Here is a 15123-nt window from a genome sequence, read left to right as displayed (position 1 = left end):
TAAAAAAGGAATTGTTGGTGATAAACTGGTTCCTATATCTTTAAAAGTCTGGGATGCTATAGGAGAAGGGGAGGGAGATGGAAAAGTTGCTTTTGGACACCACAGTTCTCTCTAGAATGCCCTGTTCTTCCAATATATTTGCTCTTAATAAGCATAATGAACAGAAGCAATAAGTTGTCATCCACACAAACAGCTTTTTAACTAATCCAAGCCCTGGTTTATGCACTCAGCATCTCTATGGGTACGGTCAACACAAGCCAGCATAGCAAGAGGGAAAGCATGCTGGCACATGGGGTTACAGTTCATCCCCTCCTCAAATGGCTCACGTGTGGCATTTGCTACCATCAACAAAAGAGAAGGAAACCAAGATGCTGGCAGTAGACATCTGCAGTACTGTGCCTCAGGGCTCACTCCTTTAATTTCACGTTAGAAATTTAAGTGGGATCTTGCAAAACCTGGATGCTTCCAAAACCTGACATTTCAGTAACCAAACCGCGCTCTCCTCTCCACTGCAACCTACCTGTACCCAGGGATTTCACTCTATTTGCATCCGAAGGCTTTTAAAGCATATTTAGGTGTTTCAGGCTGTACTAACTGGTGAATAGAACCATAGACTGGTTTGTGTTGGAAGGGACCTTAAAGCTCAACCAGTTCCAACCCCTGCCACGGGCAGGGACCCCTTCCACTGGAGCAGCTTGCTCCAAACCCCTGTGTCCAACCTGGCCTTGAACACTGCTAGGGATGGGGCAGCCACATCTGAACAGAAGAATAGAAGAACATGAGAAGCTCCTGTTGTGTTTATGTGTTGGGTAATTCTGGCGAAGCAAAAACGAGAGCAGGCTGTGAGCTGCAGCATACCTGGGTTAGCAAAAGCTCAAATTTGAAGGGGTGGAAGGGAGGAGAAAAAGCACTTTTTGCCTAAGTCAGTTAGGAATTCACAGCCTTTAGAGGATTGCCAGCAGACTCAGTTATGCCTTGGTAAAACAGAAAGGAAACTATTACAGATATTACAGCTATTTGCATCCCTTCCATAACAGGGGGGAGGAAAAACCCCTTCCATTGCAGAGTGACAGGCTGAGTCAAACACTTCCTCTTTAATGAACACTTTATTAGATCCCAGCATGGGCACAAGTTTGGAAATTGCTTTTAGGGAGTTTGATGAGTTTGGGAGCTAGGATTTAAGTCATTGTCTTTTCAATTCCATCTCATTCAAACCACATTTAATTTGATTGTGCTGTGGCGCTTACTTGCATTTTACCATTTTGCTACTTACTCATCCCTTTGCAAGCAAGACCTCCCCTAACCCCAGCATCATTCCTACACAGCACAATAGTTATTTGTAAGCCACAAGGTATCCTGCAAAGCTGCAGTGCTTGGGGTGGGTTTGTGGGGTTTATTCCCCTCCAGACATACACACTGCCTAATGCACACACTGTACCTCTATTTCTGAGTGGTTTACCAGCACCATGGGGAGGGAGAGGATGAGGATGAGCTCTCCCCTGCCTCACTTACCTCCCATATGGTTTGCCCAAGGAAGGAGCCCTTCATCACGTGCATCAAACAAACTCTACCCTTGGCTTTTCTCCCCTTGTCCTGCTTTAACTCTTTCACCTGCCATCAATGCAAAATCAACCAACTGCAAATTGCTGCCACCTTTCTGCAGCCTGAGTTTCTGCCAAGGAAAAAAACCCACCCTTGGCTACAGCTGGCAACAAGCAAAATGTGAAGTAATTGGCAGGTCCCATGCATTGCTTCAGTCCTTGGGCTGTTGTTCACTTACAGAACAACGCTGTAAACCCCATGAAATGCAGCGTGGTGGGAACACCTCTGAGGGTGCTGAGGCACAGGGTGCCCAGAGAAGCTGTGGCTGCCCCATCCCTGGCAGTGTTCAAGGCCAGGTTGGACACAGGAGCTTGGAGCAAGCTGCTCCAGTGGAAGGTGTCCCTGCCTGTGGCAGGGGTTTGGATGAGCTTTAAGGTCCCTTCCAACACAAACCAGGCTGGGATTCTATGACAAAGAGGAGGTTTGAATCCTGTGGAACAGAATTGCTCTTGGTTCTCCTTTGGGATGTGAAACCAGTCTTCACCCATCTAGCGCCCAGAAAGAGAGATAGCATGGGCACAGCATCCTGGCTGAGAGCCCTGACCCAAAGCTGTATCTAACTTGGGTTCCCAGCTTTTAATTGCACAGAGAAACAAAGCGGTCAGTGGCTCCCAGCAGCACAGACCGGGCGGCCAAAGAGCAGAGAACACAAAGGATTTCCAGCTCCTGGCTATAAACCAGGGCATCACATTCCCTCCCTTCCCAGAAACAACATTCGAGGTGGCCTTGTTCATGCTCCAGTGTTCTCTTCTTCTCCTTTTTCCCGTAATCCTCCTTAGCCACAACATTATAGGCTTTATAACACTTTCTGTTCAGGCCCAGTGAAGATTGTAAACATCTGCCTCTCCCACTGTTAATCCTGAAGGGTCAGCAGCAGCACACGGCAATATCTGGGACGCATTAATGAAGCTGGCTAATAAAACTGGGGTACAAAGGTCTCATTTCATGGGTTGCCTAATCAGAGGTTTCCAGTAGGAGCTTGGCTGTGATGCTCAAGTGCTGTGTCCACCTTCCTTCCATGAAGCAACAGCCATGGTGGGAGGGCAAGGTCTCCATCTGCCCAGATATGTTGTTAAGTTCATGTAGGCTCTTTCCCCCTTCTCCCCCCAGGTTATCGTCAGGATTGTGCAACAGGCAGGAATAGTAACAAACGGAGCTTTAAATTTGGGTTTAATAGTCATGGTTTCATCGCAAAGAAAGACAAACAAAACATGCAGCTGCTATTGCACAAGAGGTTGGCTCCTCCACCCCACTGATTAGCGGGGCTGGTGGCACACCTCGAGGGCCTCTCTGACTTCTTGCTCTTGGCCTGCATCTGCAAACAAGAGAACTGAGGCCACATAAATTCCCTGATTGGCTGGAAAGATTTGGATACAGCCTCTGTAGAGTATAAATAGAAAACAGAGTATTTTGGACCTTTCACTTTGAAAGCGGAGCTCTCGAGGCAACATGGCAATGCACAGAGTGGTAGCAGTCATCCTCGTGATTGTGATCTCCAGTGGTGAGTTGCCTGCGTTGTAGTGAACATTGCTCATTGTAACCTGCCCTCCTTGTTGTGCTTTTAATGAGGGGTAGCTCTAAGGGTTTAGGGACTGATTTGTTCTCTGCTGTTTTCTTGCTTTGGAAAACAACCCTGCTCCCATTGCATAGAAACCTCCATGGGAAAATCCTTTTTAGGTAAGGTAAAGAGTTGTGGCAAGATTTTGTTGGAGTAATAATGCTGAATGGCTAAGAAAGAATCAGCTGAGGCACATCGATCACTAACAGCATGCATGTTTTCTCACAAGCCTTCCCCTCAAAAGTCAGCCCGCTGAGCTTAGATGCTGCAGTGTTTAATGTCATCACGTTTGATTTCACAAAGAATACACAACTCACTAAACTAAATGAAGACGACCTAGAACAAAGGGCTGTTTTGCTTGAGGAAGGCATTAGAGGTTTCCTGCACCCTCGTAGCACCAGACCTTCAGTGCCAGCACATCGTTTCTCCTGTTTGTGTGTACTCCCAAGCCAAGCTGTCCATGCACACCAATAAGCCTCAACTCATTGCTTCTTCTTCCCAGCCCCCTTCGTGCTAAAGCATCCCATGGGAAGCCTTGGTAGCTGTGGGAGGGGAGCAGGGCTGTCAGATGCTTGTAGAAGGTACCAAGGCAGGGGTTGCCTTTCCCCCCTTCTCTCCTGTGTCTTCCATCTGTCAGACATCATCAGGGCTGTAGCATCAGCATGGATTTGACCGTGGGTGGTGATAGCTGGAGTCTGCAGTAAACACTAGAAGGATGTTCCTCTAATCCCCTACTGACTGCTACTTCGAAAGAGTGATACAGAAACACTGGGAGATAGAAAATGCAATTAGTAAAAGGTGGATGACAGCTCATATTTTTGACTGGGTCCCATGTTAGGGAATAGGAATGGACTTGGTGGGTCTCCCTCAGCCCCGTTTACAGTTCAATATCCCAAAATCCTGGTGGCTCAGCTCACCTTTCAGGCAGAGAGATCCCATAGCTCCGGCCTCATGCCTGGCATTGTGAGTGCCGCACAGCCCATCTGCCATGGGGCAGTAGGAGATGAGTGGGTCACCCTGTGATATCCCCTCCAGATCTATTTGTTCTGCATTTCTGCTTTGAGGTTGTTGCTTTAAGAACCCTCAAACATCACTGGAAAAAGCATGAAACAAAAGAATGCTGTTTCATTGCATCCCTCATATTAACTTACATTAAAAGATGAGCAACTTTAATGTTCCCAGAAGCCTGATCCATGATTACAGCAAAGTCCAAAGGGACCTTGTTGTTGAGCAAACAACACAGGCTGAAAAATCCCCTTTCTAGCTTGTGGCTTTCATCTTCTGTTCTCCTCTTTTCTTCTTTTCCAGCTACTGCAGCACAATGGGCCAGAATCTGCTCCAGTCAACCCTCAAACAAAATCAGAGGCTGCGACTCCCATGGCTGTGGCAGATACAACCACCCCAGGTCCTGGGATGAGATGATGGGAGATGGATGTGCTTAAAGCTTCCTTCAAATAGGAACAAGCATGAGAAAATGGGCAAGAGGGGGTTTTTAGCACTCTGCTGTGGGCTAACCACTTTGCTCTTCTTCTGCAGAGGAGGGAGGAAGCACAAGGGAGTGGACGTGGTGTGTGAGGACGGCTCGGAGGTGTACGCACCCTTCACAGGGAACATTGACAAGCGAGCCAGGCCCTATGGAAACAACAATACCATCGACAATGGAGTCCAGCTATCAGGATCAGGTACCGAGCTAAAACAGGTGTCTTGCAAAGTCTGACTGCAAAACGCTTCGATTCATTTACAGAGCTTTAAACCAACCCGAAAATCACGGCCCCAACCCAAACCCCATGTGCTTGAAAGTGAATCCATGTGAAAACTAACTTGGAAATCCAAGCTCTGTTAATGCAGGAAAATTGATTTAAGGGGTCACAGCATGCCACCTCTGTTAGAAAAGTCAAAGGATGAAGCTGGTCCCTTTGCACATTTTGGATAATTAAAGGAACCCAACCTAATTCCCTTTCCCTGTTATTTCTTTTCCTATTCTCTCTTCTTGATGCTATAGGAGCATCATTGTCTGTAACTTTTCCTGCTGCTCAATCTCGTATAATTTTATTACCGTTTGTATTTTGCTACTGAACATCATGATTTTGCCAGGCTCTTAAACCACTTCATAGGAGCAAGTTTCTCTCTCTTCTCTCTCCCTTTAACAGGATTCTGCATTAAGATGTTTTACATCAAACCCATCAAGTACAGCGGCCCCATCAGGAAGGGGGAGAAAATCGGCGTCCTGCTGCCCATGCAGAGGGTCTACCGAGGAATTATATCCCATGTCCACATCCAGAACTGTGACTCAACAGATCCTACTCCCAACCTGTAAACGGGAGGCTGCACATCATGGGCAAAGCCTTCAGCCCCCTATTTGTACTCATTAAATTGCTTGGGCATAGGTAGCCACTCTAGTAAAGTGGAAGCCACTGAGCCTCAAATGGATGTTCCACCTAAAAATTATCCATGAGCAAAATGCTGGTGGTCATCTGAACATAAAGAGACTCAGAGCAAGGCATAACACATGCTTTAACATTGTTATCATATACTGCATGTCACGGCACTCACAGGTGAAGGCTGAAGCAGTGGGGAACGGGATGGCTGGGAGGTGATGGACCCTTGATGCTCAGCTGCAGCTCTCTCCTCTTGGACTTCCCTGCTCTTTTTGCAGCCAAACACGAAGGTTTCTTCAATAAGCCAGAAATATCACTTGTACTAACATATGGAAAATCACATTATTAAAGGGCTGCTTCACTACAAATGGCTTTGAGTTTCTTCGGTGCTGTCACAGAGTTTGGGCTGGGTTCTGCTTTTTCAATACAGCTGGGGAGAAAAACCCATGTATAAAGCTGAAACCTCAGTCTTTCCTGGGGCCCATCACCAAAAACATAAACCACCATTAATGAAGTAACTCATTCCTTTTCCCCAGACTCCTGCTTCAGCATTGCCTTGGCAAACCCGTGCTGCCTTTTGTCCAAGTGAGGCATTTCTTTCCATTAGTAAATCAGCTGGAGACTTTCCCGGGACAACAAGCTCTTGTTAACAGGACAGGGCTTTCGAGGCCGAGACTACCAACATGCTACTGGGAGTCTCAAGAGCTAAATGGCTTTACAAGTGCTGCAGGCTCGTGTATTTACCATCACAACTGCAGCCTCCGATAAGCTGCTTCAGTGGGAGCTGCGTGTGTCCTGACAGCAGGTTTGTTTCTCCTAAGAAACTACAGAAGGATACTCACTGCATCTGTGAGAAGTGCTTAATGTGCCATGTCCCATTCACCTCCCACAGGAACCACTTTAATTTTGCTATGAGTGAAAAATCAGCATGTCCCTATAAATATACTGCAGGGGCAGAGAGCAACCAATCACTGCAGGAGAGTCAATACAATTGAATTTGCAGTGAAAAAGCACTTTTCCTTACACTGAAAGTAGAAACATTTCGGTTTCAGAAGCATTTCCTCCTGTACATTAAGGACAGCAGCTCAGTGTTTTTGTGGTGTTCCCCACAGGCTGGTTTCACAAACCTTCTGCAGGGAGCTATTATTTAACCTGAGCTTTTCCAGCAGCAGCACAGGGAGGTGCAGTGCTTTGGGATGCAGGATGCTAGTGAAAGAGGTACAGGGCAAACACTAAAGCTTCCAGTTTAGCTGGGAGGGAAAAGCAAATACACTCACTGGTTTAGGTTACAGAGCAGTTGGGGCAAACAGCATAAGTAAATCCTGCTTTATCTTTTCACTCTAGTAAAACACTGGCTGTAGAGGAAGGGAAAGGACAGTTTGTAGCTGACTCTGGAAAGGAAATAAAGGGCTGGTAAAATACACAGATGTAGAAATAATCAGGGTGAGGGAAGAGGGTGCTGGGGAAGTAACCTGTGCAACAAGGCCTTTCAAGGAAGAGCCATGCAGAATTGCCCTGCTTCTGCACCAGTTCTGCAGGGATCCTCCCATTGTTATCCCTTCTATTTTATAAGTTTGGACCACAAGGTCCCACTGCCTAAAGCTGCAACCCAAACCTCCACTGTTCCCTTCTGTTTCACCAAGCATTAAAGGACTCCTGAACGGTTCAGCCAGAGCTTTGGCCTCCCCATAAGACAGGACATAGGTAGCAAACAGATTTTGTGTTCCTCAATCCTCATTAAAACCTGCCTAACTCAGGCTTAGCAAGGATGTTAATAAAGGCAAAATAAGTCCGAGATGGAGCCTTCAATCAGAATTGTGCACCAGCACAACTTCAGCTGCATCTTCAGCTCGTACTTTGCAAAGGAGAAAGGCAACATACTCAGGTCTCCTACAGCCTGCTACCTGCTTCGGAATGACATGCCCAGCCATGCCTTTTGGCTGATCAGCTAGCGCAACCTGCTGTCTTTCCAGCGATGCTACAATAGAAACCGTGCACACGAAGCGTAGTCAATCATTGAGGCAAAATTCCTCTCACTCAGCCTTGTCCATCATCAGAAGCCTGAGTAAATAGAGACTGCAGCTTAGCTTACGCTGTGCCAGCTTGATTTTCACCATGAAAGCCTGTGCTGCTAATTGCAGGAGTGAATACTTCTACAGTTAAGTTTTAGAGCATATTTTGCCTTATAATAATTAACACAAATATTACTAGCTTTTCAGAGAAACCTTTTAAGGTCCTTTAAAAGCTGCACACATATCAGCTGGGAGGTGAGGACTCAGCATTGACGTGTCCCACACTGAACACACTGCACTAGCCAAGAAGACAAAGTCAATTACTTCGTAAGATACATTTAGGAACAGGATTTACCTTTCCAATGGCCTGCTAACAAGCCTGGCCAACCTACAGTAATGATATGACCAAGAAGTAAGATGTGCAGCACCTATTTATCCAATCCACTGGGGCTGCAGCCCCACAGAGGAAGAACTTTATGGACCAAATCATCAGGGTTTAGACTTTGGCTGAACATGTGTAAAGAAAATGATGGAGAAACCAGCCATCCCTTGTGGGCAATCAAAGGGGGATGGCAAGTAGAGATGTAAAGAAGTAAGATGGAAGTAAGCCACAGGCCTTGGGGCTGGGGTTTGGCCCTGTCTTTTGCTGATGTTTCTACTCCAAGGGTCCACTGCCACTGCCCAGGTGTGTCTCATAGTTTTCTGGCTTCTATTCCTCCAAAACCCTTGTTCCATCATTTTACCATCTGAATTTTCTTATTAAGAAATAATGTTAAGATAATTAGTATAATAAGAGGGTCCAGTCTGACATTTGCAAGGTTTATAGACACATACATGGCAGTTACCATACATCCAAAAGCACTGGTAACTGGCAGCATACCTTCATGAAACACCACATCATTTACACAGCACAATCACAGCACCTTTGGAAAGACTCAACAGCAAAGTAGGGATTTCTCCTGGGCAGCATCAGGCTTCACTCATTCACTGCCTGTTAAGATGACCCTAAGCACTCATTTGCCTGCTGCACTCTTGCTTGGTCCATGAGAAGACCTCCAATGGATTTAACACAGCCAGGGAAGTTGCTACTGACACGAAAAGGGCAAAATGGGGAACTCACATAAGTATTTCCCAAGTGCACTCACCTGCTCTCACTGTGCTCCTTGCAGTGCTGGCTTCCCTCCATCTCCTCATCCACTCCCCACCACAGGAAAGGAAATGATGCAACACCGGCTGGTTGTCCCATATCCTTCTGTTAGAATGTGCTCAGCAGCCAGTTTGGGTCTTTCACAACTGCACCTACCAACTGCTCTATTAACATCCCCATTGCCCCACACAGAAATCCCACCAGCTTTGTTCCAATGTTTCACCAAGCAGGTCTGCAACTTCCAGCTTGCCCAGGGAAGATGGGGAATGGAATATCCTGAAAACTATTTTGTTAAGAATACTTTACCAGAAGTGCATTAGATATATTATAGTAGCAAATGACATTTTGACAAGTTTTAGAGAGAAAAGAGCTAGAAACAATGCTGTTAAGATCTCTTATTGTGCACAGCTATGAGACATTTGGAGTCAGCTCTAACACAAATGAGATGAAATAAAAATGGTAAAGAACAGGTAGCTTAAAGCCATTTTACAAAGCACCACGCTGCAAAACAGAACTCAAAAGAGCTTTCAGTAGCTTTGCACCTATAACAGAGTTGCTCTCCTCCTGCCTCCCAGCTTGGCTGGCTTTACACCCAGCCTTTCCTTGGCAAGACGATGCAGAGCGGATTGAGGTGCCGCAAGTCAAGAGCTCTTACCAGCACCTTTGTCAGCCTAGACCCTGTTACATTGAGCAAATTACAACCAAAATCCCCATCAAAACTAGACTCATATATAAATATGAGTGTGAATAACAGCAGCCCTTTCTTGGCAGGATTCGGGAGAAAGCAGCAGGGGTAAAATCAGCCAAGCCACTTGCAGTAACCCCAGGGAGGGCTAAATGATTGTTTGGGGGTTAAATATTGGCTGTCAGTAAAAAAAACTTGGAACCATAAGCAGAAAATTTGTCTCCAACTGCTTATTCCATGGAGATTTGCAGAAGACACAATCTACAGATGCTCTTTGCAAACTGGAATTGGGCAGGGACACATCTGTTTGTCCTCCAAATAAAGCCCGCAGGATTTCCAGAGGTTTCTGTAACTTGGAACATCAGACAGCATCAGAAAGCACCATGATTCATTTAAATTTCATATTAACTAAGACATGTCTGTAAAGGAAACCCAATGCTTTTCTGCAAGAAGTGTAGAAAATCAAACTGGAGGATTAAGAGAGACATTAAGGAGCCTGTTTGATAGTGCAAGAGCTGAAATCAGGCAGATATTAAATCAATCATTTCAGAACCTTATTCTATGCAACTTGGGTTTGCAACTGTTTGTTTCAGAACTTGGAGATGCTTTAATAAGAATTTAGTTGTCAAAACCTATGGTTTCGGTGAAAAGCCTTCATGGATTTCCTGGATTTAAGTCCAGGCTAGGTGATGATTTCAGCTGAACAGGGAAAAAAAGACATGTTTCCATGTAGAAGTGTCTGTATTTCTCAGCCTCAATGAATACTTATGCTACAGCAAACATTACATCTTCATGTGCTCTCTGTCACTGTTAGAAGCTCTAATGGCACATACCCCTTGGGAGAAGGTACTGGAATGAGCAGAGAAGGATGAAGGGCTTACCACCACTATGGAGTTTTGCCCATCTTTTCCCTCCAACTCAATCCTCTGGACCATATTCTTGGTTCCTACCATTTTTGGCCTAAATGAGCCCTTTCTTCAAGAGGGAAAAGAAAAGGTGTTAAGAAACATTTCACCCAGAGCTTCCTGAAATGTGGGACTGTTCGTTTCCATCTGTTACTGTGTGCTAAGACACCAGTTATTTTATCCATCTTTCCCAACCAGCTCTAACAGCTGGCTGTAGACATCCTCAGTGCCTAATATGGCAACAGCATCTGCCCAGAGCTGTAATACTTTACCTAAGACTGATTGGCCAAGACAACAGACTTGGGCTTTCAAAAACACATAAATACCCCAGGCAGCAAGTGCTCAACGTCTTTGACCCGATCAAAGAACACTGGTGAACCAGCCACACGATGCCACCTCTCAGCCTGGTCGCCCTGGTCAGCCTGGTGTCCACTGGTGAGTTGAGATCTCTATGTTGCAGTTGATCTTGACTGGTTTTAGGTAGACACTAAAGAATTAATGACATTTGCTCAAACATAAATAATTCTACAGGGCTTTCAATGTAGTTTTATGAAGAATTATGGTAATGTGCACAGTTATGACTATTATAAAACACTGAATTAGGTGTGCCTTTAGAGTCTTACATTGATGTGTTGAGAGGTTTTATGAAGAAAGTGAAAATAGCTTATTTCACAAACTAATATTCAAAACATTTATCCACAGCTTTGCTTTGGTTTTAGTGTACCTTAAAATAAGATCTCAAGAAAAACAATCAGATCTATAGAGCAGGTTATACAATGTTCTCTTACCTATGTACTGAAATTATAAACTCCGATGAGCTCATGTCTTCCACTTCAAACAGCCTGTTTTGCACCTTAACGCTTTCTTTTGTGCTATGCAAAGAATATGGTTAAATTTTCCCCATTTTCCTCTTTTGCACATGCAGTTTTCGCCAAGCAGTTGGATGCACACCCGCCCCAACAACAACACAGACACTGGGCCCCTATCTGCAGTGGGAACCCCACCAACAAGATCCGGGGCTGCGATAGATACGGCTGTGGCAACTTCGGTGCTGACAGGTAATTGCAGACTGGTTTGGTATTACAGTGCAGTAATAGCACTGCTACCAACTGATGCCGAGAGAAGAAGCAAGACCATTACATGAATTAGCAGCCAGAGTAGAAGAAATGGGAAGCATTTCAAGGATCTGAATCATTTATTCTTGTTGCTTATAGACCAGATACCTAACTAACATTCAGCAACAGCTTAAAGGATGCCAAGATTAATTTACACAAACTAAAGGTCTGCCAGCATCATTATCTTTAAGTAAGCACCTCATAAGAGAACAGGCAGTGTTTCCCTGAAAAATGCTTTTATGCATAGAATGGCTCCTGCCTTCCTTGCATTTTCCTGTCACCTCCTCCCTCCAGGCACTGTAAGAAGTGTCCATCCTCGTCATGCAACTTCCAAATCTCTAAGTGAGAAAATGCAAAACATGAGATTCTATTTTATACCAACACAGATGTATTTTGGGGTAGAACGGGGCTACTTTTCTATAACAGCTTGAAATACACCACGAACATGGGAAAATTAAAAGTACCCTTAGAATCTGAAATCCTGCCCCCCCTTTATTGAAGGTCAGAGTAATACAAACATTTTACAATAAAGATGGATCAAAGCCAATGCTTCTTTTCAATTTCATTGCAGAAGCAAAAGATGTCTTAGACAAGCCTCAGATACCATACTGTGTTAACTGACATATCTACACATGATGTTAAGCCTGACAGACTCCTCTAACTCCGTATTTGTGTTTTCAGGCACAGTGGTAAAGGAAAGCATGCTGGCGTGGATGTCATCTGCCATGATGGAGCGACAGTATATGCTCCTTTCAGCGGGCAGCTGTCTGGACCCATTCGATTCTTCCATAATGGAAATGCCATCGATGATGGAGTCCAAATCAGAGGATCAGGCAAGTAACTAACAGCAGATACCTTGTGAGGCAGGAACAAGTAATCATTTTATCTACTTTGAGTAAGTTTTCTGTGCCTCTTCAATTCAAGGGAAGTGTTGCTTGATCTTACACCCTCTCTAGCTCCTCCACTGAAGCACAACTACACTGCTGCTCCAAAATATCACAAGTCAGCACCAGCAGGATGTAGTCCTTTTCCTACGCTTTTCCTGGAAAGGAGGAATGAAAGGAGCTGAAAAACAGGTAGCAGGAAAACAACAATCCCAGATCAAAAAGAGGAAAGAGTAAAAATAAAGTATCAGGAATAGCCCTCAGTTTTGCTGAGAGGATGTTTTCTGTCCCAACTCACTCTTTTCCTCACTTCCTCAGCAAATTCAGTAATTTTGATTTGAGGATTGTTGGTACCTTGACCACATTTCTGCTTCATCCCTACAGTCTCCAGTAAGAGGCTGGCACGGAAGGTTTCTTGCTCACCCCAAGATCAAAGGCAGCTGATGTTTCCTGACCTCGCTTCCTCTCCCATCTCTTCCAGGTTACTGTGTAAAGCTCGTCTGTATTCACCCCATCCGGTACAACGGCCAAATCCAGAGAGGGCAACAACTTGGGAGAATGCTGCCAATGCAAAAAGTATTTCCTGGCATTATCTCCCACATCCATGTTGAGAACTGCGACCGCTCCGATCCTACTCATCTACTTACGCCTGGTAAAAAAACAGCAAACAAAAAACCACCCCAGAATAAATAGTATAATGAATTAAAATTAAGTTATTAATTAATTTCAAATAACGAAAGCAGTATTAAATAGCAATAATCCCCCTCCCTGACAGCAACATCCAAAACAAAAAGAATATGCATTATACATGCAGCATAACAGGAGTGCAGGCAGTATTATAGGTAAGAGAATATATGAGCTTAACTTGTGTTTCTTGCCTGCCCCATGACACAGCAGCATCAGGTCTCAGCAATAAACCAAGCCAGACATCTCTTCTGGTTGTACACTTTTAACTACTGAGATGATCTCAGTATGACATCTACAGCAGACTTTGGGATGACTCTTTGTAAATATAAATACTACATTGGCAGTAATGGAGAAGAGGCCTTGAGGAGCTCAGCTCAGTCCCATCAGCCTGGGCATGAAATAAGAAACAATACCGAGTCTTTTCCCATCCTTCCAATTACACTGTAGGAACTGTGATAATCTTTCTGTATTTTTATCTTTAAGTCATGCTCCTTATACGAGATAGCCCTCAGAAACATTACAATCCAGTCTTAGGTGTACATTCTATTTCCTAAACGATGATACATTTTGTGGAGCAAACATCCAACTACACACATGGAATGTATAGAATGTTTCTATCTAACTAAAATTAAAGGACAGTAGTTATAAACAGAACATTGAGAACCTAAAAGTTAACTCTGATGTGCTGTGTTTCTGTATTTCAAAGTTGTTCCACCATTCCCACAACAAGACAGACACTGGGCAACACTGTGCTCCGGGAATCCCACAAATGAGATCCGAGGCTGTGATAGATACGGCTGCGGATACTATGGAGCTCCAAGGTACTGTATAATTGGAACATGTGGGGGTTTATTGCTCCTTCACTGAAATAGAGTTGAGCGCTGTTCCAAGTTGCTTAAGATTTGAAGGCTTAGGTTGGACAGGAAGAAACATTTTTACTGCAGGAGTAATGTAGCACCAGAACAGGCTGCCCATATCTGCTACCTGCTCTACATCCATATACCATGAGGCCTGACCAGAAACTGCTCTAATTACGTTTGTTTTCAGGCACAATGGCAAAGGAAAGCACACTGGTGTGGATGTCATCTGCTCCGATGGAGCAAACGTCTACGCTCCCTTTTCTGGCCAGCTCTCTGGACCCATCAAATTCTTCCACAATGGAAATTCCATTGATGATGGGGTCCAAATCAGAGGATCAGGTAAACAGCTATTGTTCATTTAATATTTCACTGACTTGAGGTCATGCAGGATGCATTACCTTGCAGCTAGCCAAGTAGTTAAGCAAGGTACATGTTTTGAAACACTGCATCTTCTATCCACTTACATGCAGAACTTATTGTTCCTATGTTAGAATGCAAATCACTAAGTTTTGAAGGATGTCTTCGAGCTATTCTCTTTACTAAGGCAGGAATTTCCACCTTTTCTTCCCTCTTCCACCAATCCAATAACTCCAATCACTATCTATTTTTTATGACCATAGCATCTTTGCTATTTTGGTATTTCCACTATTGATATGCCAGTGGAAAGTACACAACAGAAAATGTATTTCTGAAATAGAGTTAGTACAGAACAAATGCTTCATCAGTCATCTGCTGTTTTCCCTCTTGTTTTCACCAGGATTCTGTGTAAAACTACTCTGCATCCACCCCATCAGATACAATGGTAGGATTTCTAAGGGACAAATCCTTGGGAGAATGTTGCCAATGCAAAGAGTATTTCCTGGGATCACATCTCACATTCATGTTGAGAACTGCGATCACTCAGATCCTACTAGCAATCTTGAAAGGGGGAAAGGGCAAAGAGAGTGAAATGGAAATGTAGTAGATTCCAAATAAATTCATCTCAGCATCCAAAAGTTGTTTTTCCTTTTCATGCACAACAAAAGCTTATATTAAACAGATTTGATACATAACGTTTCAAGGGCATCACATTATTACATGTTCCAGGTACCAATTAGGTACTGGATTTTAAGTACCTATAGTTGCTGTGAGCGTTGTATCTTAGGCTAACTGACAAACTTTGCTACACCTTGGCAAACAAGATTACTTGAGGTTTTGAGGACACCTGAATTGAGGAATAGAGTGAAATTGAAACACTGAAGGTATAAAAGATGCCGTTTGGAATTGTCAAGACAGAACAACCGGTGTCTT

At 44.2% G+C, this 15123-nt stretch overlaps 2 protein-coding genes across 2 annotated transcripts; both read left to right on the top strand.

Annotated features, from left to right (window-relative positions):
* Nucleotides 1-3051: 3051 nt before the first annotated feature.
* On the top strand, nucleotides 3052-5477 carry LOC308225990 (leukocyte cell-derived chemotaxin-2-like; the record flags this gene model as incomplete). Its single annotated transcript, XM_080627268.1, has 4 exons — nucleotides 3052-3103; nucleotides 4469-4565; nucleotides 4697-4842; nucleotides 5311-5477. 4 exons carry the CDS (start codon nucleotides 3052-3054, stop codon nucleotides 5475-5477), a joined length of 462 nt encoding a protein of 153 aa, XP_080483394.1.
* Nucleotides 5478-10676: 5199 nt separating this feature from the next.
* LOC308225989 (myeloid protein 1-like) lies at nucleotides 10677-14781 on the top strand (the record flags this gene model as incomplete). Its single annotated transcript, XM_080627267.1, has 7 exons — nucleotides 10677-10722; nucleotides 11213-11345; nucleotides 12084-12235; nucleotides 12768-12938; nucleotides 13680-13794; nucleotides 14021-14172; nucleotides 14591-14781. 7 exons carry the CDS (start codon nucleotides 10677-10679, stop codon nucleotides 14779-14781), a joined length of 960 nt encoding a protein of 319 aa, XP_080483393.1.
* Nucleotides 14782-15123: the final 342 nt, after the last annotated feature.

The sequence above is a fragment of the Psittacula echo genome (genome assembly GCF_963264785.1).
Source record: "Psittacula echo genome assembly, chromosome: 11".
In the NCBI taxonomy this organism is placed as follows: domain Eukaryota; kingdom Metazoa; phylum Chordata; class Aves; order Psittaciformes; family Psittacidae; genus Psittacula; species Psittacula echo.
This window is presented reverse-complemented; position numbering and strand designations above follow the sequence as displayed.